We start from the raw sequence: 27167 nt of genomic DNA, 5'->3' as shown, positions 1-27167 counted from the left end.
GAGAGATTGTTGTAGAGACGTATGGAGATTTGAAGGTAAAACATGGAAACATGCACAAAGCTTTTGTTATTACCAACACAAGGCAATGTCAATCGTCATTCTCTCCTTGAGGAATTGGCTCAATTTTAATTACAGCTGGTTAGGTTGTTAGATTGTGCTATGTAATGTTTGTCATTCATTTGATGAGCATACACAGATTATTGTATTTTTTAAAAAACATTCTTAAACTATTCCCAATAATACAACTTTATTGCAGCTAAAAAGGTTAGTCTATGGAATGTTTCTGGTCCTTCTGTTTATAGTGGACCAGCCAGATGGACATGCAGTGATTCAATATCCTACCCTCCACTGGTGCTGTTTGTAAGGCCATATCTCCAGGCCAGCACCCCTTTCATCACACTCACACATCCCTTCCCCGTATTACTGTTTGTGAGACAAGCTTTCCCCCTCTCAGAAGAAGCAGTCTTCCCAGGACAGGACTCTGCATGGAAGATTGCGAGAGTTTCCAAACATTCCTCTATGGAGCATCTGCGGTTCTGAGAGTTCTTCTGAGAGTTCTGAGAGCAGCCCATCACATCCAGATGAGAGTCATTGACCCTGCTCTGACCCCTCCTCCTCTCCATCATTCCTCTCTGACACCAAGGGACAAAAACAAGGTTCACGTGCCAAGTCAGGGGTTTAGAGGACGATGCTTAGGCCACATGTGTAGTGGATCTCCCCTAGCTCCTTATCCCGGGCCTGACAGTGGTGGCCCGGGATAGGGAGCTGCAGTGAGATGGACCTCAGCAGTGGATGGTGTTTGACCCCTATCATGCAGACAGCTACTCCTGCCAAAGTCCCAATTTTAGTTGTTGCTTCTATGTCTCATTGAAATTTAAATGTCCTTCTTGTTCGTTCCACAAGTCTTAGTAATATCCGTATTTGGCTTAAGTCTACTGGAAGAGTTCTATTATATTTTGACTATCATTTTGTTTTGATTTTGTCTAATTTCCATACTCAAAATGAGGGCACTAAAGCTACATCTTGTGCTTAAATTATTATTTTTGTTTGCTTATGTTTGTTTTGTTTGTCAGGGGCATGGGTATTTGTATATTTTCCTTAGTACGGATAATAAACTGCCAACTACTACAAACAAACCGGGTGGAGTTACACGCTGATTGCTGATGAAGTTCTTTGTTAGTACAATGATAACCTCTCAGAGTGAAGGCACTTTCTCCAATAGCTGGGCGGAGAGAAGAGTGTTTACCATCCATTAGCAATTTTTCCCCCCATAATTATTGTAATAGTCTACCTCTCTGTGGCCCAAACCTTTTGTTACGCCTTGGTTCCGGTCTTTTATTCTTCTGTTTTTAATCCTCTCCTGCTCAGCAGAATCTACTATTTTTTTTAAATTCTTTACTAATTGCAGTGGAGGCTGACTACAGGAAGAAAAGGAACATTTTTGTATATTTAATTGTGACCTCATCACGTCTGTTGCAGAGGATGCTGGATGAAGCAGAGTTGGGGATGAAAGGTGGAGAGGTGAATCAGTCCCTGACAGAAACCTTGTGGGGATGAAGAGTAGGCAACCTGTTCCCTTCGTCTTTGAATATTTAACATGAGAGAGAGAGAGAGAGAGAGAGAGAGAGAGAGAGAGAGAGAGAGAGAGAGAGAGAGAGAGAGAGAGAGAGAGAGAGAGAGAGAGAGAGAGAGAGAGAGAGAGAGAGAGAGAGAGAGAGAGAGAGAGAGAGAGAGAGAGAGAGAGAGAGAGAGAGAGAGAGAGAGAGAGAGAGAGAGAGAGAGAGAGAGAGAGAGAGAGAGAGAGAGAGAGAGAGAGAGAGAGAGAGAGAGAGAGAGAGAGAGAGAGAGAGAGAGTTTAATCAAGTGCCTTTGCTGGCAGATGGAACGCTTTCTGTTCTGATCCTGACAAATGAGTTGAACTTTGAATTTGCCAACTCCCCTGCAGCTGAAACGCCAGTCTTAACACAAGGTTTTCACTTTGCACTGAATGAGCTGTTTGCGTATGGTTTATTTCAATAACGCTGTGATATTTTGAGTAAGTTCGCTGGGTCTTTGTGCTATTTGGTGCATGCTAATTGGACATTTTAATTGGCACTGTCAGGGTCAGGTTGTGCACTTCAGAACTCCCCAGCTCTATAATGTCTGAAAACCTAATTGAAACTACAGATGAGAGCGAACCGTGGGGTAAATCGTTTCATGCCAAATTGCTGGCATTTGTTGGTCTCTGTCAGGAGTTGTTATTTTCTATGGAGGTCTTCATGTAGCTGTGGTCTATATATAAACCTGCCATTTGATAATCATCAGGGGCTAAGCTGCATACGCCATTGTCTCTCTATTTTATGCTCTAGTATTATAAGCAACATATTCCATTGCCTTGATGAGCAATGTGAAACGTCAAAATTGGAAGGGGTTTGTTTGTTTGTTTCATTGGGAACAGTTTCAAACATACTGTCAGAGATGGCACCTTGCATCCCACCTTTACTGATGTTACATCGCGTCTGTGTTTTATCAGGTTTTTACTGTGTTTGGAATGCGAAACGGGGGGAGGCCACGGGCGTTCTGTGAACTGAAATAAACAAGTGAATGAATTGCCTGTCAGTAGTTGATGGTGTGTCTCTGAGGCACAATGCCTATACTGTAAGCGTCAGGATCTTTGGGGTTAAAGCTATAACACAACTGTTCAACCTGGGATGAAGACATATTTACATAATGTGAGTAATCTTCCACTTACCCAATAATTGATCCATGGAGATGGGGAGATGTCTGAGTAAAGGTACATAGTATACAGTACATGCATATTATAATATAGCTAGAAGTAGCTGATACAGAGATGCAAACTACTGTAGTCGAAGAGAGGGAAACATTCACGCGGTGGGAATCACTGACACTTTTCTTAACTAGGACACTACATCTCTCTCTCTCATCTATAGTAAGATACAAGTACTCCCGTGTGGTATTACTGGCCTTGATATAAAGCAAACTGCACAGAGCACTCATAAATCAATGGTGAAGTAGGCTGTCCTGTTTTTTTTATTTTTTGTTTTTTTTAACACAATTCGTATAAGCAGGACTTTTACTCACTCACTTTATTCAAATGTTTTAATATGACCATATTTGTTGTAACTCAAGATATGCCGTAATAGATATGTAACTAATAAAGATAGATGATGAACTTAAGACATTAATGGGGATTTTGCTACCAGCAACCAGTCACATGAACCATAAACAATTTGATAAGTCTAATGGAGCATCATGCAAATGCCTTGTCTTGTCATACTGCAAGGGTCATCCCCCCCCTAAGTGCATTGAACTTTCCCATTATATATTCCCATCCCTGTACCGGAGTAATGAATAATGATACAGATTGTCAGCTATTCTAGTCCTTCTCCATCAACCAGTCCACGACTCCTTAATCTGTGTACCGTAGATAATGATCCATTAAGGGAAATCAATTTGGCTTCACTGATACAATTTAACACAGCAGTCAGCGGACACTATCTGTTGGTGTCTAGGAGTTTGATATCTCTCTGTGTGCTCAGTGTTAAATCATGATGAGGACTTGAGAGTATACCCATGTTTTACATTTTAGTCATTTAGCAGATGCTCTTATCCAGAGCAACTTACAGGGGCAATTAGGTTTAAGTGTCTTACTCAAGGGCACATCAACAGATTTGGTGACCTAGCTGGCTCGGGGATTCGAACCAGCAATCTTTCGGATACTGGGCCAACGCTCTTAACCGCTAGGCTACCTGTTTGACTCACTGGACAATGCTTATCCATGGAAAATGTACATGGGAATGGTAATCATCGGTAGACATCAGTGATATGTGGTATGATTTGATTATTGCTGCAGGTTCCAAATGGCTGGACTTGGACACTGTATGTCTGATGATCTTGTTTAGCAGATATAGTAGATTCAGTAATAAAGTGATACAGGGTTTTTAATTAGACTCACATTTTAATGTTAATGAGCAAATGGAATATTGTCAATATTGTTGATATTCTGTCATTATATGAGACTGTTTGTGTGGCAACCCAAGAGAGGTATTCCATCCTGACATTTAAAGCTTGTTATTTTCTCTATCTAATGTCTTTTTGCTGTCTCTTTCTCAGCCCTCACTAATGTGAAGCTATGGGCCATCGACCGCCAGTGTTTCCAGACCATTATGATGAGGACGGGCCTCATCAAACATGCCGAATACATGGAGTTTCTAAAGAGGTGGGCTCCTCTCTCGCTCTTTCCCTCTTGCTCTTTCCCTCTCGCTCTTTCCCTCTCACTCTTTCCCTCTCTTTCTCTCCCTCTCTTTCTCTCACTCTCTTTCTCTGTCCTCCACCTCCCCTGAGATGCCATTCGAGCGAGGACTGTCCCTGACAGTCACAGAATCATCTTCCCCCTCTTCCCATTTCCTGTCACTGATGTCTGGATGCATGTTCAAATGAGCATCAGGTGATTGTGCACTTCAGGTCTTTTACACTAAATCTATGTGTTACCACTTGGAACTGTTAAAACACCAGTTTATGGATCATTATCATACTATGTTTGATGTCACTGTCCTCTTTCTGTTCACACAGCTGAGTCTAATCCATGCTAACCCATTGGCTGAGACTTTACATATTGATTTCACATTTCCTACTTTCTCAGCTTCAGACCTGCCTTCTTTTAACTTTAAACATCGTTTTTGTGTTTAATATATAGTGGGCTTACCAATGGGTTTTCTGCTCTACAACAAACAGCATGACGTCCCTCTCAGACCAATACACTTACACACTACAATAGATGATGAAATCCCCCTTTTCCTCCAGTCTCCATAATGAAATAGGTAATTGAGGAAGAATGTTGCACCTATCTCTCATGCCAGAGCCCCAGCTGTGCCTTTTACTGGATGTTCTGGACCCGATGATGGTATCACATGCAGGGAAAGAGGAAATTGATTTGGATGAAGTTGGCTTTTAGTGGTAGAATAAGATGCCTTTCTCCCCACGCATTGGCAGCTACAGCCGACTGGTGCACAGGGGAGGAAGTCTCAAACAATCAATAAAGTCGTTTGACTTTTAATGGCTCGTGTCATGTGATCTCTGAAGATGCACTCAATTTGTAAGAAAAGATACCTTTTGTGTCACAATATTTGTGAGGTAGCTTCTGTCAGTGCATCTCTTCAATGTAGAATGTCAAATATCAAACGCATCAAACGCATCCATTTCTGAAGGAATAGTTTCCGTGGTAACAAGCAACAAGGTTTCGAAGAGACTCGGAAGTTGTCAAACTGCCAGATTGTGTGTGTTTGTTTGTGCCCTCGTATGCGTTCCCACATTTTTTTTTGTTGTTGTGCGTGCGTGCGTGTGTGTGTGTGACCGCCCACGTGTGACCGCCCACGTGTGAGTGAAGTCTCTCTCGTTGAGGAGAGAGCATGCCAGAGGTATGTAAATATCTTTGAATCTGCCAAGAAAGCCTTCTTGAGCTTCCTGGGAAGGCTTAGTATAATTGGAAGCTGCTCTCAGGCTCAAACCTTAAACTAAAACCCTGTCCACATGTGAACATTGAGCTGTGGCTTACGACTGTGGTGATTCTGCACAAACCTCGCCCCACTTCAGACGATGCTGGTCTTAGGGGAGGGTTAAAGCAGGCCCAGACGGCATCCCCAGCCGCGCCCTCAGAGCATGCGCAGACCAGCTGGCCGGTGTGTTTACGGACATATTCAATCAATCCCTATACCAGTCTGCTGTTCCCACATGCTTCAAGAGGGCCACCATTGTTCCTGTTCCCAAGAAAGCTAAGGTAACTGAGCTAAACGACTACCGCCCCGTAGCACTCACTTCCGTCATCATGAAGTGCTTTGAGAGACTAGTCAAGGACCATATCACCTCCACCCTACCTGACACCCTAGACCCACTCCAATTTGCTTACCGCCGAAATAGGTCCACAGACGATGCAATCTCAACCACACTGCACACTGCCCTAACCCACCTGGACAAGAGGAATACCTATGTGAGAATGCTGTTCATCGACTACAGCTCGGCATTCAACACCATAGTACCCTCCAAGCTCGTCATCAAGCCGAGACCCTGGGTCTCGACCCCGCCCTGTGCAACTGGGTACTGGACTTCCTGACGGGCCGCCCCCAGGTGCTGAGGGTAGGCAACAACATCTCCTCCCCGCTGATCCTCAACACGGGGGCCTCACAAGGGTGCGTTCTGAGCCCTCTCCTGTACACCCTGTTCACCCACGACTGCGTGGCCACGCACGCCTCCAACTCAATCATCAAGTTTGCGGACGACACAACAGTGGTAGGCTTGATTACCAACAACGAGGAGACGGCCTACAGGGAGGAGGTGAGGGCCCTCGGAGTGTGGTGTCAGGAAAATAACCTCACACTCAACGTCAACAAAACTAAGGAGATGATTGTGGACTTCAGGAAACAGCAGAGGGAACACCCCCCTATCCACATCGATGGAACAGTAGTGGAGAGGGTAGCAAGTTTTAAGTTCCTCGGCATACACATCACAGACAAACTGAATTGGTCCACTCACACTGACAGCGTCGTGAAGAAGGCGCAGCAGCGCCTCTTCAACCTCAGGAGGCTGAAGAAATTTGGCTTGTCACCAAAAGCACTCACAAACTTCTACAGATGCACAATCGAGAGCATCCTGGCGGGCTGTATGACCGCCTGGTACGGCAACTGCTCCGCCCTCAACCGTAAGGCTCTCCAGAGGGTAGTGAGGTCTGCACAACGCATCACCGGGGGCAAACTACCTGCCCTCCAGGACACCTACACCACCCGATGTTACAGGAAGGCCATAAAGATCATCAAGGACATCAACCACCCGAGCCACTGCCTGTTCACCCCGCTATCATCCAGAAGGCGAGGTCAGTACAGGTGCATCAAAGCTGGGACCGAGAGACTGAAAAACAGCTTCTATCTCAAGGCCATCAGACTGTTAAACAGCCACCACTAACATTGAGTGGCTGCTGCCAACACATTGTCATTGACACTGACCCAACTCCAGCCACTTTAATAATGGGAATTGATGGGAAATTATGTAAATATATCACTAGCCACTTTAAACAATGCTACCTTATATAATGTTACTTACCCTACATTATTCATCCCATATGCATACGTATATACTGTACTCTATATCATCGACTGCATCCTTATGTAATACATGTATCACTAGCCACTTTAACTATGCCACTTTGTTTACTTTGTCTACATACTCATCTCATATGTATATACTGTACTCAATACCATCTACTGTATGCTGCCCTGTACCATCACTCATTCATATATCCTTATGTACATATTCTTTATCCCCTTACACTGTGTATAAGACAGTAGTTTTGGAATTGTTAGTTAGATTACTTGTTGGTTATCACTGCATTGTCGGAACTAGAAGCACAAGCATTTCGCTACACTTGCATTAACATCTGCTAACCATGTGCTAACCATCAAATAAAATTTGATTTGATTTGAAGCACGTGCGAGAATTGGTATGCCACCACAGCTGTGCCTATATACATACGCCTGTGAAATTAATGTACCTGTTTTATCTTCTCTCTCTTTAGTCAGTCATACAGATTCCACTCTTTCATGCAACCTGCTGTGCTGGCTTTTACATGGATTCTGCATACATGCTCTGCTAGTGCATTGGTCTTTTGGATTACTTAAAGAGATAGATAGACAACAGAGGGAGTATTGATGATGAGAACCTTGTGAATAAACCGTATGTATCAGTTGTGACCGATGCTTTGTGAGTCATAAAGCACCACCGCACCTAGTTCTGTTCACCAGGCCGAGAACAGCATGACCTGTTGGCTTCACCTTCTGGCTGAACTTTCCATAATAGCTAACTCTCACTCCCTCTCCCCAACAGTGTTCCAACATTCCAAGGCCTTTCAGAAGAAATACTCAGCAAGCTAGCCGATGTTATGGAAGAGGTGAGTTTCCAAGGTGTCCTGCTTGAACTTAGCGGTGTTCGTGGCAATGGTGATTTACGTCTATTTCATTGACTGTGTAATTGAGCAATTCTTTTATGAACCACATCATTACATAATGACGAATTGATGGCCTGGAAAACTCCTAAGGATTATTATACTGTGAATATTCACACTTTAAAATAGTTCTGGAAATGTAACTAAACTGCAATTTGTAGTCATTGCAATGTTCATACTAGTGGCAAGGGTTTTCAGGTCTCATGTCCTGGGCTGACAGAGCCATTTTAATTGATTTGAGGTCTCATCTGTAGACAGTAGCTCACCAGACACAACCTGAGGTAAAAACTCACTGACAACCTCTAACCTCTGGTCTGACAACCTCTGGTCTGACAACCTCTGGTCTGACAATCTCTGGTCTGCAATAATATCTGTGTATAATTAGGAGACCACGTGACATGACCAGGAAGAATATCCAAATTCGACTATAACCAGAGCCCAGATTTACAGTATTCCTAGTCAGGTCACATGGTCAGGTCCCTCTGATCAGAATATCAGAATGCTATCAACAGTGTGTCTAGTTTCTTGTTGTTAACTCTAAATGACCTCTTGCCGTAGATCTATGAGTAAGAGGGAACAATTATAGTTGTAATCCCAACCTCAGAGCAGATCGCTAAGCCTCTTACTATTTACTGGCATGCTGATGGTTCCCAAAACTGTGGTAAGTGGTCCTCGGGACCACTCGAGCATCTCAGACATATTACATTAGGTATGCAAAAATGTATCTCTACTGTCTTTCGACCTCCAATTTTTAAGCTAGTTAATTTCAGAACAAGTAAATGAGCTCTCTGATGTTCGTTTTTAATTGGATGACTTGACCTCCAGTATCTTGTTTCCAAAGTTTCCAAAGAACATTTGGTAATGAAAACCACATAAATACAATTACGGCATGCTTTCTCTATCAAAGTCAAATGAAGTATTAGCACAAAAATCACAGGGGGATTTCTTCTTCTTTTTTGTATTTAAAAAAAATGTAACCTTTTATGTAACTAGACAAGTCAATTAAGAACAAATTCTTATTTACAATGACGACTTACCCCGGCCAAACCCAGACGACACTGGGTCAATTGTGCGCTGCCCTATGGGACTCCCTATCACAGCCGGATGTGATGCAACCTGGAATCAAATACATGTCATGGTTATCTTAGTGTATTGGATCAATAGAGGATTGGCTCCATTACGAACACACAGCCTTATTTCTAAACCAACCAATAGAATGTATCTTGCCATGTTTTGTTTGTTAAAGTGTTTTTCATTGGCACCAACTGCTGCTTCTGAGTCACCCTGACTTCCACAGCCCTTAAAGAACCACAAAGGAATTACATGCGAAGGGCAAACACAAGTCTGAGTTATACTTCATATGATGAAACAGTATTTGGGGTTGCAGTCATATCACAATCGTACAATCCACTCCATAGTTCCCTAGGTGTTTCAGATGCATACAACTCGAATGTATATTCTGTTTCCATGTTCAGACACAGAATGCCCTATTGGTTACCAAGACACTATCCCTCGAACTGACTGAAATAAAACATGAGGAAAACCCAGAATGTTCAACCAGTTGAGAGCATTGAGCTCCAAAGGGGGCTGATGATAAATGCGCGGCCATGCAACGTGGTGGAGTTGGGTTACCCTGTAGGAGTGGGAGCGGGGGCTCTTCCCAGGCATGAAGTGCCCAGGGCAGGCCAACCTCTCCCCTCAGGCTTCCTCTCTGATCCCCCTTCCTCTACAGTAATCCTGCCTGCTCGGTCTCTGCAGATAACCCACGCCTGCTGGCTTACTGCGAATGTGTGTGTATGTGTGCTTGCATGTGTGTGCGGGTGCGATTAGTTAAAGAGTGGACACATCCCCAGAATACGCTAGAATCAATCAGACCTAATGCACCTGCAGAACGATCAAAGAATGGTATTCAGCATGGAACAATACAATGCAGACAATCTCCTTGCCCAGTTTGTTTGTTGTCATGGTGATTTGCCTAGACATGAAAATGTGATTGTAAAAATGGCATATTGCTAATTGCGCAGTTATCAGTCGTTCCTTATTGAACCTCAGTGTTAACACCATCCTCTCTGGATGTGTGCTGTGTTGTGCCTCGAACTACAGTAGTGTTTAGCTTCAGTGTTTCCCGAAAGAATATACAGGCATTGTACTAACATCAGGCTCAGAGATGGTATTTACCTTGATTTACACCAGGAAACTCAGTGGTGAAGGTTACAAATGAGAACATTCGGGAACCTCAGGCAAACCCACTTACCAACAACATCTGTGATGCGTGGCATTTCAGTGAAGACTCTGAGATGTTTCTCATTACTTGCTGTCACTCATCATTTCAGTCGGAAATCTGCAAAGATCTATCTATGTGAATCCAGAGGAGTGTTGTAGCGTGTGTCAGTGCGTGGAGGCAACTAATTCAAGTGGTAATGTTTTCCTCCAAAAGATGTGATGTGGAGGCTTCTTTGTGACATGGGGGCTGGATTATGGAACAAGCTCCTAGAGCCTTGCAGTGTAGGACAAGGAAAATGCTACTGTAGGAGCAGAACACCAAAGGCATGATAACTGGAGAATCTACTTTAGACCACAACTACAGGGGAATCCCCTGGGTGTACAGTGTGGCCAGTGGCTAGTATAATCAGAAGACATTTTGTTTGTACAAAACGGCATCGTTTTTTTTCTTACATCGTCTTCACACTTAGTTTAAGTGACAGGCGCAATAAGAGCCTTTGACAGCACCCCATCTACCAGTTCATTCACAGTTCACCCTCCTATGGTGTTACTCTGAAACGGATGACAGGCTCCTCAAGCACACTGGGAAGAGAAACAAACTCATTGCGAGCCATATCAGCTGTAACAGAACAGCAGAGTAGGTCTTGGATTCTCATTCCACATGCAAATAAAAGGAGACTGGGGCAACCAAGTAAGAAAGTAACTGATTCTTGTCAAATGAAAGTGATAGATACGTAAAGTCAAGGAGTAATTGAGTGTTGTGGAGCAGAATGTTCTGTGTTTTGCCAGGGCACCGTTTCATCATGGCACTTCCTCTCTTTTAATGACTTGCCAATTACATCATGAGAAATATCCACTACCTCCACTCCAAGACTACTGTTTGATGTTTAGCCACCATTCACAATGAAAATAAAATCTTAAGATTCTCCTGGTAAGTTATAACTTTTTAAAACTCAACACGTGAATTACTTCTCAACTCATCTTTGAAACTGCGACTCAAAAGATGGCGGGATGTTTTAAGCAGTTTGCACCAGTCTTATATTTATGCTATGTAGTTTAGCTACTGTATGGGGACAAGTCTATCTATCTAAACGTCCCTTTTTCAGGACCCTGTCTTTCAAAGATAATTCGTAAAAATCCAAATACCTTCACAGGTCTTCATTGTAAAGGGTTTAAACACGGTTTTTCATGCTTGTTCAATGAACCATAAACAATTAATGAACATGCACCCGTGGAACGGTCGTTAAGACACTAACAGCTTACAGACTGTAGGCAATTAAGGTCACAGTTATGAAAACTTAGGACACTAAAGAGGCCTTTCTACTGACTCACCAAAAGAAAAACACCAAAAGAAAGATGCCCAGGGTCCCTGCTTATCTGCGTGAATGTGCATTAGGCATGCTGCAAGGAGACATGAGGACTACAGATGTGGCCAGGATCGTCCTCGCAGTGGCAGACCACGTGTAACAACACCTGCACAGGATCGGTACATCCGAACATCACACCTGCGGGACAGGTACAGGATGGCAACAACAACATCCCAAGTTACACCAGGAACGCACAATCCCTCCATCAGTGCTCAGACTGTCCACAATAGGCTGAGAGAGGCTGGACTGAGGGCTTGTAGGCCTGTTGTAAGGCAGGTCTTCACCAGAAATCACCGGCAACAACGTCGATCTGTGGGCACAAACCCACCATCGCTGGACCAGACAGGACTGGCAAAAAGTGCTCTTCACTGATGAGTCACGGTTTTGTCTCACCAGGGGTGATGGTCGTACTGCTCGTTCTGTGCATGATTTTCTGCGAGACAGGAATGTCAGTGTTCTGCTATGGCCAGCGAAGAGCCCGGATCTCAATCCCATTGAGCAAGTCTGGGACCTGTTGGATCGGAGGGAGAGGGCTAGGGCCATTCCCCCCAGAAATGTCCGGGAACTTGCAGGTGCCTTGGTGGAAGAGTGGAGTAACATCTCACAGCAAGAACTGCCAAATCTGATGCAGTCCATGAGGAGGAGATGCACTGCAGTACTTAACGCAGCTGGTGGCCACACCAGATACTGACTGTAACTTTTGATTTTGACCCCCCCTTTGTTCAGGGACACATTATTCAGTTTCTGTTAGTCACACGTCTGTGGAACTTGTTCAGTTTATGTCTCAGTTGTTGAATCTTGTTATGTTCATACAAATATTTGCACATGTTAAGGTTGCTGAAAATAAATGCAGTTGACAGCGAGAGGACGTTTCTTTTTTTTCTGAGTTTACTACTCATTGGAATGCCCATTCCTTAGCAGAAACCGCTCTAGACACAGGGGGTTTATTTTAATTTGGGAGAAAGAAAAACAAAGTCTGGGTCAGCCCAAAAAGCAATGTTCCCTTTAAATTAGCTATTGATTTTTGTTCTTCTCCGTCTTCATGGATTTTTCCCATGCAGTTTCAATGAATTCTGTTGCCATTTTCTTCCAAGCCTAAAAATATACTCAAGCAGAGAAATAAACGAGAAAGCGCTGTTGAAAGACAGTTCCCCTTTGTCACTGCTGATGAATGATCCTCTCGACCTACTCTAACTGGTAAATAAATACTGACTAGGATAAACACTCTTTACTCTAACAAATAAATTGGTGAGCTGTGTTTGTTTAACATCGTTTACTGTACAGTCATTCCAGAGCTGGAGAAACATATAGTATACACAGTACCATGGTGCCTGGTATGAAGAAACATATAGTATACACAGTACCATGGTGCCTGGTATGAAGAAACATATAGTATACACAGTACCATCGTGCCTGGTATGTAGGAACATATATTATACACAGTACCATGGTGCCTTGTATGAAGAAACATATAGTATACACAGTACCATGGTGCCTGGTATGAAGAAACATATAGTATACACACTACCATGGTTCATTGTATGAAGAAACATATAGTATACACAGTACCATGGTTCATTGTATGAAGAAACATATAGTATACACAGTACCATGGTTCATTGTATGAAGAAACATATAGTATACACAGTACCATGGTGCCTAGTATGTAGGAACATATATTATACACAGTACCATGGTGCCTTGTATGAAGAAACATATAGTATACACAGTACCATGGTTCATTGTATGAAGAAACATATAGTATACACAGTACCATGGTGCCTAGTATGTAGGAACATATATTATACACAGTACCATGGTGCCTTGTATGAAGAAACATATAGTATACACAGTACCATGGTGCCTTGTATGAAGAAACATATAGTATACACAGTACCATGGTGCCTTGTATGAAGAAACATATAGTATACACAGTACCATGGTGCCTTGTATGAAGAAACATATATTATACACAGTACCATGGTGCCTGGTATGAAGAAACATATAGTATACACAGTACCATGGTGCCTGGTATGAAGAAACATATAGTATACACAGTACCATGGTGCCTGGTATGAAGAAACATATAGTATACACAGTACCATGGTGCCTGGTATGAAGAAACATATAGTATACACAGTACCATGGTGCCTGGTATGAAGAAACATATAGTATACACAGTACCATGGTGCCTGGTATGAAGAAACGTATAGTATACACAGTACCATGGTGCCTGGTATGAAGAAACATATAGTATACACAGTACCATGGTGCCTGGTATGAAGAAACGTATAGTATTCACAGTACCATGGCGCCTGGTATGAAGAAACATATAGTATACACAGTACCATGGTGCCTGGTATGAAGAAACATATAGTATACACAGTACCATGGTGCCTGGTATGAAGAAACGTATAGTATACACAGTACCATGGTGCCTGGTATGAAGAAACATATAGTATACACAGTACCATGGTGCCTGGTATGAAGAAACGTATAGTATACACAGTACCATGGCGCCTGGTATGAAGAAACATATAGTATACACAGTACCATGGTGCCTGGTATGAAGAAACATATAGTATACACAGTACCATGGCGCCTGGTATGAAGAAACATATAGTATACACAGTACCATGGTGCCTGGTATGAAGAAACATATAGTATACACAGTACCATGGTGCCTGGTATGAAGAAACATATAGTATATACAGTACCATGGTGCCTGGTATGAAGAAACATATAGTATACACAGTACCATGGTGCCTGGTATGAAGAAACATATAGTATACACAGTACCATGGTGCCTGGTATGAAGAAACATATAGTATACACAGTACCATGGTGCCTGGTATGAAGAAACATATAGTATAAACAGTACCATGGTGCCTGGTATGAAGAAACATATAGTATACACAGTACCATGGTGCCTGGTATGAAGAAACGTATAGTATACACAGTACCATGGTGCCTGGTATGAAGAAACATATAGTATACACAGTACCATGGTGCCTGGTATGAAGAAACATATAGTATTCACAGTACCATGGTGCCTGGTATGAAGAAACATATAGTATACACAGTATCATGGTGCCTGGTATGAAGAAACTGTACAGTATCAAGAATGTTAACAATGCAGATATGAATCATGGTGGTATCAAACCCCCCAAAATCATACGATGGATGTGTGTCCAAGCAGGCAGCAGTTGAATTGGGAGTAAGAGGTTTATTTTTAATTCCAGACATCTGGGCTTGGTCAGCTAGGGGAGTGGGCGGCCATTCCCCGTTCCCACACTGTTCTGTTCTGGCCCATACAGAGCAGAGCATGTCAATAGTTCACTGTTTTCCATCTGATGTGTGAGGGTAATTAAGCAGCTACAGGTGTAGAATCAACATTTGATCGCACTGTTGCAGGAGAACTTTCTTGCATTGCAGGAAATGTAAAACTTGTGGTGTATTTGAGGTTTAATCCACACAATAATTCACATTTCCTTTTGCTGCGGGATTATTTTTCTGCTTTAGCAAACTGGCTCAAATTAAGATGCTACACCTGTATCACCAATCGATGGGTGGCAGACGGGTCACATGCTAAACTAAAGAGGAATGAAAAAGGAATGTTACCACAACCTGTCAATCATCATTGAATACAAAAGATTGGAAATAATGCAATCAATTTATTATTTACATAAATTACAGGCCATGATTTCCCCTTGATAAGCCTGCCCATTATACCAAGGAATCTCATTTCCGATTTATGACCCTTCCCTTCACTCCATCTTTATTGAAATGGTTCTGCTGTCTATTTTAAATGAATATGGCGGCTTCGAGCTCCAGTTGATCTCTTTCTTCTTGAGGCATGAAAAGTCAAAGTTATTGGTTATTACCAATCCATAAAAACCTGCTATTATCTACTCTTAACCTCAGACCTATTTATCTATCATGGCTAATGTACTTTTATTTGAACACAATCATCCCTACTGTGTTTCATTATACCTTCCACCAAAGTCCGCTTAATCTAGTGCTACCTGTATAGGAGCTCAGTTGACTTCCTGCCACAACCGAACAGTGGGAAAAGAGCAGCTAAGCCATGTCTGGAGTCCTATAGCCTGGGGGACCTGACTCTGAGCTGTTGCTGTGTGCTTTTCTTCCTCCCCGGCCTACAAAGAGGTGTAATGAGTTCGCACTCCGGAAATATATTGCATAAAGCTTACTTCATTATTCATTACTTTCTTCTTTCTTTTTTTTTTAACTGCGTCATGGATTGATCACACAGACGTTTCGCCTTTACAGCCTTCTTCAGTGTCTAGGTACAATTTATTTTCATTCAAAACAGCATTTGTAAAGAAATACAGTTGAGCAGCAGGTGCTTCTAATCAGGGTGGCCACTCATCGGCCAATCAGGGACGTGGCTTTTCTGGTCTACCTGTATACAAATTAGTTGCGAAGAGATACAGGAACATAGGGGAGCGGTGCACGAAGGCCAACTCAAAAATCAATCGGCGCAGGTGTTCGCTCATCTAAATACCTCACATCAATTCATGAGATAGCCCCCACAATGTACATCAGAAAAAAGCCCATTCATAAATATGTGGGGCCAACTCATAAACGTTATGCAACATCTGATATGGACAGTGTTCTTATAACAGTCTAAATGTGGCTTATAGGATGGAGGTGAAATCTATTCTCCATTCAAACCGTGTGGAGATACAGAATGTAATGTATATATCCACATGGCTTCTCTTTGGAGTCATTTGTTGTCATAGTTACCTCCCCTAAGTGGTGGGTATACTTTTTCAATCAAGACGCAACGCAATTCATTCATAGAATGTTCTCCTGCTCTATAAAGCATCTCGCAGCTGGCGAGGTGAAATCTTGACGTCTAAGAGCAGATTTACGTTCTCCAAGATGTACTTTCAAGGTGCGAGATTAAAATAACCCAAATGAAATGTCCGGAAGGGAACTCTGAGGGTAGTCCCTGATTGGTCCTTTAGAACTGCTCAGTGATACACAATAGTACCCGTCAGGGGGAGAATGAAGGACAACATAAATGATATGTTAACAGAACATGAAATGAAAAGGCTCCGAGTTGATTTTACTTATCACCCAGCAGTAGATGTTAAAATGTCTCTCCTTCTTCCTTCTTCATCTGAACACATCTGAGCAGAGGGAAGGGGGGTAATGATCGGAAACATGTCACTGCTTGAAAGGGAAACACTTCACATAGGAGCCCTGCTGCCAAGGTCTGATGTGAAGCAGAAGCAGCCATATATCTCTGTTTCAGTCCCAGTCTGATAAATGCAGGCTGTTTCATTCAGAAAAAAGAGAATGTATCATTTTTAACATCACAAACTGATATTGATGTCATTCGTGTCTTCTTTGGTCTTGTTTATCAGCACATGGTCTGTGTACACAGTGAATTGATTTTCCTAACTGCTATTCTGCATTGGGGCAACTGGTGGTGATTCAACATGGTAGTTGGTTGCCTGACAGAGGCCTGTCCTCAGCCAGACCTCTTCGTCCAGTTCAGGGCGGTGCTGAGTGACACTTCTCTTCCTCTCCTTACAGACGCACTACGGGGACGGGGAGTACATCGTCAGACAAGGAGCCAGAGGGGACACCTTCTTCATCATCAGCAAGGGGAAGGTGAGGGAGGACACCATCAACATCATGTAGACCAACCATTCAATTTTATGAAGAGAGGTGCATGTATTAATGGCAGAGGTGCATGGCGTCAGTGGGGCTAGCCAAGGAATGTCTGCTATGGTGATTACAGTAGAGGTTAGTGCAATGTCATTAAGAGGTGATCTTATCCTCCTGAGGGTATATGCTCAATTTGTCATGGAACTCCCTGCCGTTAAATCGGAATTGTTGCTATTTTAAGCTGTCTTTCCCCTTCCGTGTGGGTTTCGGAATGAGGCCCCTCTATTAAAGCATTGAATGACTGCTGATCTCTTTTCTGACAGGTTAATGTCACCAGGGAGGATTTGCCCAATGACATGCCTGTGTACCTGCGAGCCCTGGGCAAAGGAGACTGGTTTGGGGAGAAAGCCCTGCAGGGGTATGTTGATTTATTTCTGAAAAGGCCATAAAGATTTTTCAATACTGAGTGAAACCTACTTCTTTCCAATCTCCTCCAGATATAGTATGTAAGTGATTGGAATATGTAATACCGGTATGTAACACCCCATTCTGCACATTCAGTCCAAGATCACTTCATCGGGACCAAGTGGAAAGTAGGAGAGTAAAAGAGAGATGGAGGGAGAGTTTGAGAAAGAGGGTTCGGATAAGAGTGAAGAGGTGATCAGGCCACCACACTGTGTGTCTATCATAGTGAAGAGCCCCACCATGTCTGAACAGTCAGCAGCCTCTCTCAGATCACACTTAAGGGAAAGTCACCCCACATTTCAGCTTTTCACATATTACAATTCCCCCGCTGTTGCATATTGTTAACCTGTTAGAGGCCATGGAGGGAGGCACTATTGCTGAAGAGATTGTATTGTGGAAGAGAGGTCGTATGGAAAAAGTCAGATCAGTTGATCAAGTGGTGTGTATTATGAAGTACTGCATCACATTTGATGTAAAGTTATGCAAGTATCATCAAATCAAGATCAAATGTATTTATATAGCCCTTCCTACATCAGCTGATATCTCAAAGTGCTGTACAGAAACCCAGCCTAAAACCCCAAACAGCAAGCAATGCAGGTGTTGAAGCACGTTGGCTAGGAAAAACTCCCTAGAAAGGCCAAAACCGAGGAAGAAACCTAGAGAGTAACCAGGCTATGAGGGTTGGCCAGTCCTCTTCTGGCAGAACATGGCCCAGATGTTCAAATGTTCATAAATGACAAGCATGGTCAAATAATAGGTCTGGGATAGGTAGCACGTCCGGTGAACAGGTCAGGATTCCATAGCCGCAGCAGCACGGCCAGGTGGACTGGGGACAGCAAGGAGTCATCATGCCAGGTAGTCCTGAGGCATGGTCCTAGGGCTCAGGTCCTCCGAAAGAGAAAATTAGAGAGAGCATACTTAAATTCACACAGGACACCGGATAAGACAGGAGAAGTACTCTGACACATAAACTACTGCAGCATAACTACTGGCCCCATCCGATGATACCCCCAGACAGGGCCAAACAGGAAGGATATAACCCCACCCACTAGAGGGATATCTTCAACCACCAACTTACCATCCTGAGACAAGGCCGAGTACAGCCCACAAAGATCTCCACCACGGCACAACACAAGGGGGGCGCCAACCCAGACAGGAAGATCACACTAGTGACTCAACCCACTGAAGTGACGCACCCCTCCTAGGGACGACATGAAGAGCACCAGATATGTTCATCAAAAGAGAGATCAGGGTCCAGAGTAACACAGAGGTCCTTCACAGTTTTATTTGAGACGACTGTACAACCATTAAGATTAATTGTCAGATTCAAAACAGAAGATCTCTTTGTTTCTTGGGATCTAGAATAAGCATCTCTGTTTTGTCCGATTTTAAAAGTAGAACGTTTGCAGCCATCCACTTCCTTATGTCTGAAACACAGGCTTCAAGCAAGGGCAATTTTGGGGCTTCACCATGTTTCATTGAAATGTACAGCTGTGTGTCATCCGCATAGCAGTGAAAGTTAACATTATGTTTTCGAATGACATCCCCAAGAGGTAAAATATATATTGAAAACAATAGTGGTCCTAAAACGGACCCTCGAGGAACACCGAAATTTACAGTTGATTTGTCAGAGGACAAAACATTCACAGAGACAAACTGATATATTTCCGACAGATAAGATCTAAAGCAGGCCAGAACCTGTCCGTATAGACCAATTTGGGTTTCCAATCTCTCCAAAAGAATGTGGTGATTGATGGTATCAAAAGCAGCACTAAGGTCTAGGAGCACGAGGACAGATGCAGAGCCTCGGTCTGTTGCCATTTACCACCTTCACAAGTGCAGTCTCAGTGCTTTGATGGGGTCTAAATCCAGACTGAAGCCATTTCATATACATTGTTTATCTTCAGGAAGGCAGTGAGTTGCTGCGCAATAGCCTTTTCTAAAAAATTTGAGAGGAATGGAAGATTCAATATAGGCCGATAGTTTTTAAATATTTTCTGGGTCAAGGTTTGGCTTTTTCAAGAGAGGCTTTATTACTGCCACTTTTAGTGAGTTTGGTACACATCCGGTGGATAGAGAACCGTTTGTTATGTTCAACATAGGAGGGCCAAGCACAGGAAGCAGCTCTTTCAGTAGTTTAGTTGGAATAGGGTCTAGTATGCAGCTTGAATGTTTAGAGGCCATGATTATTTTCATCATTGTGTCAATAAAACACTTGAGTGTCTCTCTTGATCCTAGGTCCTGGCAGAGTTGTGCAGACTCAGGACAACTGGGCTTTGAAGGAATTTGCAGATTTAAAGAGGAATCCGTAATTTGCTTTCTAATAATCATGGTCTTTTCCTCAAAGAAGTTCATTAATTTATTACTGCTGAAGTGAAAGCCATCCTCACTTGTGGAATGCTGATGTTTAGTTAGCTTTGCGACAGTATCAAAAATAAATTTCAGATTGTTCTTATTTTTCTCAATTAAGTTGGAAAAATAGGATGATCGAGCAGCAGTAAGGGCTCTTCGATACTGCACGGTACTGTCTTTCTAAGCTAGTCGGAAGACTTCTAGTTTGGTGTGGCGCCATTTCCATTCCAATTTTCTGGAAGCTTGCTTCAGAGCTTGGGTATTTTCTGTATACCAGGGAGCTAGTTTCTTATGAGAAATGTTTTGAATTTTTAGGGGTGCAACTGCATCTAGGGTATTACGCAAGGTTAAATTGAGATCCTCAGTTAGGTGGTTAACCTATTTTTGTCCTCTGATGTCATTGGGTAGGCAGAGGGAGTCTGGAAGGGCATCAAGGAATCTTTGTGTTGTCTGTGAATTTATAGCACGACTTTTGATGCTCCTTGATTGGGGTCTGAGCAGATTATTTGTTGCAATTGCAACAAATGTAATAAAATGGTGGTCCGATATTCCAGGATTATGACGAAAAACATTAAGATCCACAACATTTATTCCACGGGACAAAACTAGGCCCAGAGTATGACTGTGGCAGTGAGTAGGTCCAGAGACATGTTGGACAAAACCTACTGAGTCGATGATGGCTCCGAAAGCCTTTTGGAATGGGTCTGTGGACCTTTCCATTTGAATATTAAAGTCACCAAAAATGTGAATATTATCTGCTATGACTACTAGGTCCGATAGGAATTCAGGGAACTCAATGAGGAACGATGTATATGGCCCAGGAGGCCTGTAAACAGTAGCTATAAAAAGTGATTGAGGAGGCTGCATAGATTTCATGACTAGAAGCTCAAAAGACGAAAAACTTTTTTTTTTTGTAGATTGAAATTTGCTATCGTAAATGTTAGCAACACCTCCGCCTTTGCGGAATGCACGTGGGATGTGGTCACTAGTGTAACCAGGAGGTGAGGCCTCATTTAACACAGTAAATTCATCAGGCTTAAGCCATGTTTCAGTCAGGCCATTCACATCAAGATTATGATCAGTGATTAGTTCATTGACTATAATTGCCTTTGAAGTAAGGGATCTAACATTAAGTAGCCCTATTTTGAGATATGAGGTATCACGATCTCTTTCAATAATGACCGGAATGGAGGAGGTCTTTATCCTCGTGAGATTGCTAAGGCAAACACCGCCATGTTTAGTTTTGCCCAACCCAGGTCGAGGCACAGATACGGTCTCAATGGGGATAGCTGAGCTGACTACACTGACTGTGCTATAGTGGCAGACTCCACTAAGCTGGCAGGCTGGCTAACAGCCTGCTGCCTGGCCTGCACCCTATTTCATTGTGGAGTTAGAGCCCTGTCTATGTTGGTAGATACGATGAGAGCACCCCTCCAGCTAGGATGGAGTCCGTCACTCCTCAGCAGGCCAGGCTTGGTCCTGTTTGTGGGTGAATCCCAGAAAGAGGGCCAATTATCTACAAATTCTATCTTTTGGGAGGGGCAGAAAACAGTTTTCAACCAGCGATTGAGTTGTGAGACTGCTGTAGAGCTCATCACTCCCCCTAACTGGGAGGGCCTACTTTATGTGAGATACAGTACAGATGAAAGACAAAAGGAAAAATGTGTCCTCAAATTGTGTTTATACTCTTTGTTTGTGATGGTTTCATCTCACTGTGTTAACCTAACAAAAGCTTTTCCCTTAGCATGACAGCGTCTTGTTGTCCATTCTTCTCTGTACTTTTATAGCTGTGGAACAATGCTATTTAGGTCATTGGTCCTAAGGTGTAGAAAGCAGCAGCTATCACACTGATTAGAACAGTCTATCAATGAAGACCTGGGGCTCCTTCTTTCACTCAGTCAGTCAGTCATTGAGTCAGTGTGGTGTGAGGACAGTTATCCAAGATGGCGTAGCAGTCGGACATGTGTTTTGTCTTCTCCCTTGTAAATATAATTTTCCTCTGTTTTTTTTTCTTGTGTATATTTTAATCTCACTTTCCATGTACGGACTGAATATACTCTCCTGCAACCCGCCTCACCCAATGTGGTACGGTACGGTATCTGCTATCTTTATACTTTAGAACCGGAACTAGCTAACTAGCTACTAGGTAGCCACTGCTAGTGTTCTTCACCATGAACTCGGACACCAGCCAGCCTCAGCTTGGTCAATACCTGCCATTCTGCACAGAGCGATATTCTTTTTCTCTACCATATCTCCGGATTCCTACCGCAAGTCCTGAACCTTTACACCGGATCATCGCATCTAGCTAGCTGCTATCCGAGTGTCTACTCCTGGCTAACGTCTCTGTCCCGAAGCACCAGTTAGCCTTGTGCGAGCCTCGAGTAAAGCCCATCTCCCGGCTAGCCAAAGAGGTCCACCAGCTAATTCTTGGGCTACAATACCTCTTTTTCCATTTGACCTGGACCCTTTACTTCCGACACAGAGCTCCCCGATCCATCACGACTGGTCTGCCGACGTAACCGTCTGAGGTGGTTTCAACAGGCTCTTCCGTTGCGACATCGCTGAAGGCCCTTCTGCTAGCCTCGGCCCGCTAGCTGTCTGAATTGCCGTGTCTCAGCTCGCCTAGTGTAGTAGCGACTACTGAATCGACTCACCTATTGCTACTCATTGGACCTTATGATCACTCGGCTACACATGCCTCTCCCTAATGTCAATATGCCTTGTCTATTGCTGTTTTGGTCAGTGATTATTGTCTTATTTCACTGTAGAGCCCCCAGCCCTGCCCAATATGCCTTAGATAGCCCTTTTGTTCCACTGGTGCTTCTAGAGACAAAACCTCTCTCATCGTCACTCAATGCCTAGGTTTACCTCCACTGTACTCACATCCTACCATACCCTTGTCTGTACATTATGCCTTGAATCTATTCTTCCACGCCCAGAAATCTGAAATCGTTTACTCTCTGTTCCGAACGCACTAGACGGCCAGTTCTTATAGCCTTTAGCCATACCCTTATCCTACTCCTCCTCTGTTCCTCTGGTGATGTAGAGGTTAACCCTGGCCCTGCAGCCCCCAGCACCACTCCCATTCCCCAGGCGCTCTCATTAGTTGACTTCTGTAACTGTAAGCCTTGGTTTTATGCATGTTAACATCAGAAACCTGCTCCCTAAGTTTGTTTTATTCACTGCTTTAGCACACTCCGCCAACCCTGATGTCCTAGCTGTGTCTGTATCCTGGCTTAGGAAGAGCACCAAAAATCCTGAAATTTCCATCACCAACTACAACATTTTCCGACAAGATAGAACTGCCAAAGTGGGTGGAGTTAGCCTGCAGAGTTCTGTCATACTATCCAAGTCTGTGCCCAAACAATTTGAGCTCCTACTAATCCACCATTCCAGAAACAAGTCTCACTGTTGCCACTTGTTATACTACTCAGACCCCAGCTGTGCCCTGGACACCATATGTGAATTGATTGCCCCCCATCTATCTTCAGAGTTTGTACTGTTAGGTGACCTCAACTGGGATATTCTTAACAGCCCGGCCATCCTACAATCTAAGATAGATGCCCTCAATCTCACACAAATGATCAATTAACCTACCAGGTACAACCCTAAATCCGTAACCATGGGCACCCTCTTAGATATCATCCTGACCAACTTGCCCTCAAAATGCACCTCTGCTGTCTTCAACCAGGATTTCAGCAATCACTGCCTCATTGCCTGGGTCCGTAATGGGTCCACAGTCAAACGACCACCCCTCATCACTGTCAAACGCTCCCTAAAACACTTCAGCGAGCAGGCCTTTCTAATCGACCTGGACCAGGTATCCTGGAAGGATATTGACATCATCCTGTCAGTAGAGGATGCCTGGTTGTTCTTTCAAAGTGCTTTCCTCACCATCTTAAATAAGCATGCCATGTAATGTAGAACTGAGAACAGATATAGCCTGCCATTGTGTATATTGGGTATATTGTGTATATTGGTTCCTGCCCTTGCCCAGGACAAAAACATCCTGTGGTGTTCTGCATTAGCATTGAATAGCCCCCGCAATATGCAACCTTTCAGGGAAGTCAGGAACCAATATACACAGTCAGTTAGGAAAGCAAAGGCTAGCTTTTTCAAACAGAAATTTGCAATCTGTAGCACTAATTCCAAAATGTTTTGGGACACTGTAAGTCCATGGAGTAAGAGCACCTCCTCCCAGCTGCCCACTGCACTGACGATAGTTAACACTGTCACCACCAATAAATCTATTAAATCTATGATAATCGATCATTTCAATAAGCATTTTTCTACGGCTGGCCATGCTTTGCACCGGCTACCCTTACCCTGGCCAACAGCCCTGCACCCCTGCAGCAACTTGCCCAAGCCCTACAAATCAGCTGGACAAGACAATCTGGATCCTGTCTTTCTAGAAATGATCCATCAAAATTGTTGCAACCCCTATTACTAGCCTGTTCAACCTCTCTTTCATATCGTCTGAGATCCCCAAAAATTGGAAAGCTCCCGCAGTCATCCCCCTCTTCAAATGGGAGACACTCTACACCCAAACTGTTATCGACCTATATCCATCCTGCCCTGCCTTTCTAAAATCTTTGAAAGCTAAGGTAACAAACAGATCACCGACCATTTAGAATCCCACCGTATCTTCTCCACTATGCTGGTCATAGGTGCACCTGAGCCACGCTCAAGGTCCTAAACGATATCATAACTGCCATTGATAAAAGACAGTACTGTGCAGCCGTCTTCATCGACCTGGCCAAGGCTTTCGACTCTGTCAATCACCGCATTCTTATCGGCAGACTCAATGGCCTTCTTAAATGACTGCCTTTCCTGGTTCACCAACTACTACTCAGATAGAGTTCAGTGTGTCAAATCGGAGGGCCTGTTGTCCGGACCTCTGACAGTCTCTATGGGGGTGCCACAGGGTTCAATTCTCGGGTCGACTCTTTTCTCTGTATATATCAATGATGTCGCTCTTGCTGCTGGTGGTTCTCTGATCCACCTCTACGCAGATGACACCATTCTGTATATATCTTGCCATTCTTTGGACACTGTGTTAACTAACCTCCAAACGAGCTTCAATGCCATTCAACACTCCTTCCCTGGCCTCAAACTGCTTATAAATGCAAGTAAAACTAAATGCATGCTCTTCAACCAATTTCTGCCCCGCACTCCCTCGCCTGATGAGCATCACTACTCTGGTTTTGACTTAGAATATGTGGACAACTACAAATACCTAGGTGTCTGGTTAGACTGTAAACTCTCATTCCAGACTCACATTAAGCAACTCCAATCCAAAATTAAATCTAGAATCGGCTTCCTATTTTGCAACAAAGTTTCCTTCACTCATGCTGCCAAACATACCCTCGTAAAACGGAATATCTTACCGATCCTTGACTTCGGCGATGTCATTTACAAAATAGCCTCCAACACTCTATTCAGCAAACTGGCTGTAGTCTATCACAGTGCCATCCGGTTTGTCACCAAAGCCCATATACTACACACCACTGCGACCTGTATGCTCTCTTTGGCTGGCCCATGCTACATATTCGTCGCCAAACCCACTGGCTCCAGGTCATCTATAAGTCTTTGCTAGGTAAAGCCCCACCTTATCTCAGCTCACTGGTCACCATAGCAGCACTCACCCGAAGTACGCGCTCCAGCAGGTACCATATATTTCACTGGTCATCCCCAAAGCCAATGCTTACTTTGATGACTTTCCTTCCAGTTCTCTGCTGCCACTGACTGGAACGAATGGCAAAAATCACTGAGGCTGGAGACTTATATCTCCCTCTCTAACTTTAAGCATCACCTGTCAGAGCAGTTTACCGATCACTGTACCTGTACACAGCCAATCTGTAAATAGCACACCCAACTACCTCATCCCCATATTATGATTTATCTTCTTGCTCTTTTGCACCCCAGTATCTCTACTTGCACATTATCATCTGCACAACTGTCACTCCAGTGTTAATGATAATTTGTAATTATTTCACCTCTATGGCCTATTTATTGCCTTACCTCCCTAATCTTCTACATTTGCACACACTGTACATAGATTTTTCTATTGTGTTATTGACTGTACGTTTGTTTATGAGTAACTCTGTGTTGTTGTTTTTGTTGCACTACTTTGCTTTATCTTTGCCAGGTCACAGTTGTAAATTAAAATTTGTTCTCAACTGGCCTACCTGGTTGAATAAAGGTGATACAAAAAAATGCAATAATGAAATACATCAGGGATTAAGCTATTTGATGGGTTTAGAGGAGGCTATGACCACTGACGGAGCGTTTTGATTCTTGGAGTCGCGTAGCCCATTGGGAGAGAGGTAGTCAGGGCAAAGTCAGTAGTGAGTCTAGGGGCTGTTCTGATTGGCTGACTGGAGGCAGTCAGAGATCGGCACAGTGGCTTTGTGGCACAGTGACCTGCTCTCAGCTCAAATTGGAGGAGACGAGGGAGGAGAGAATGGTGACAGTGTCAGGCTATGATTGAGAGAGACAGTGCCTCCTGGTGTTCTCTCGTCCAATGACAGCTCTCAGGTGGCTACAGTGCCTTCAGAAATGATTCCATATTTTGTTGTGTTACAGCCTGAATTCAATATGGATTTTTTTAAATCTCACCCATCTACACACAATACCCCATAATGGCAAAGTGAAAACATGTTTTTAGACATTTTTGCATATGTAGTGAGAATGAAATACAGAAATATCTAATTTACACAAGTATTCACACCACTTAGTCAATACATATTAAAATCAACTTTGTCAGCGATTACAGCTATGTAAGTCTCTAAGAGCTTTGCACACCTGGATTGTACAATATTTCCACATTATTATTTTTTAAATTCTTCAAGCTCTATCAAGTTGGTTGTTGATCATTGCTAGACAGCCATTTTCCAGTCTTGCCATAGATTTCAAGCCGATTTAAGTCAAAACTGTAACTAGGCCACTCTTTGGCTTGAATACCTAGCGTCACGTCTGGGGGAAACCTGGCACCATCCCTACGGTGAAGCATGGTGGTGGCAGCATCATGCTGTGGGGATGTTTTTCAGCAGCAGGGACTGGGAGACTAGTCAGGATCGAGGGAAAGATGAACGGGGCAAAGTACAGGGAGATCCTTGATGAGAACGACC

At 43.4% G+C, this 27167-nt stretch overlaps 1 protein-coding gene across 6 annotated transcripts in view; it reads left to right on the top strand.

The window, feature by feature from the left end:
* prkg1b (protein kinase cGMP-dependent 1b) overlaps window positions 1-27167 on the top strand; it is a 159747-nt gene that overhangs the window by 102093 nt on the left and 30487 nt on the right. For 5 of the 6 annotated variants that reach the window (XM_035734582.2, XM_035734583.2, XM_035734587.2 and 2 more), the window contains 4 exons: window positions 4114-4219; window positions 7873-7936; window positions 17146-17223; window positions 17544-17638. In XM_035734582.2, the coding sequence (XP_035590475.1) occupies window positions 4114-4219; window positions 7873-7936; window positions 17146-17223; window positions 17544-17638 (343 nt within the window). Of the gene's footprint in view, window positions 1-2606; window positions 2712-4113; window positions 4220-7872; window positions 7937-17145; window positions 17224-17543; window positions 17639-27167 lie in introns of those variants that run through there. The other variant, XM_035734588.2, reaches the window with a different exon arrangement.

This window comes from Oncorhynchus keta, chromosome 24 (genome assembly GCF_023373465.1).
Source record: "Oncorhynchus keta strain PuntledgeMale-10-30-2019 chromosome 24, Oket_V2, whole genome shotgun sequence".
NCBI lineage: Eukaryota > Metazoa > Chordata > Actinopteri > Salmoniformes > Salmonidae > Oncorhynchus > Oncorhynchus keta.
Note: the sequence above shows the minus strand (reverse complement) of the source record. Positions and strands in the feature narration are given on the sequence as shown.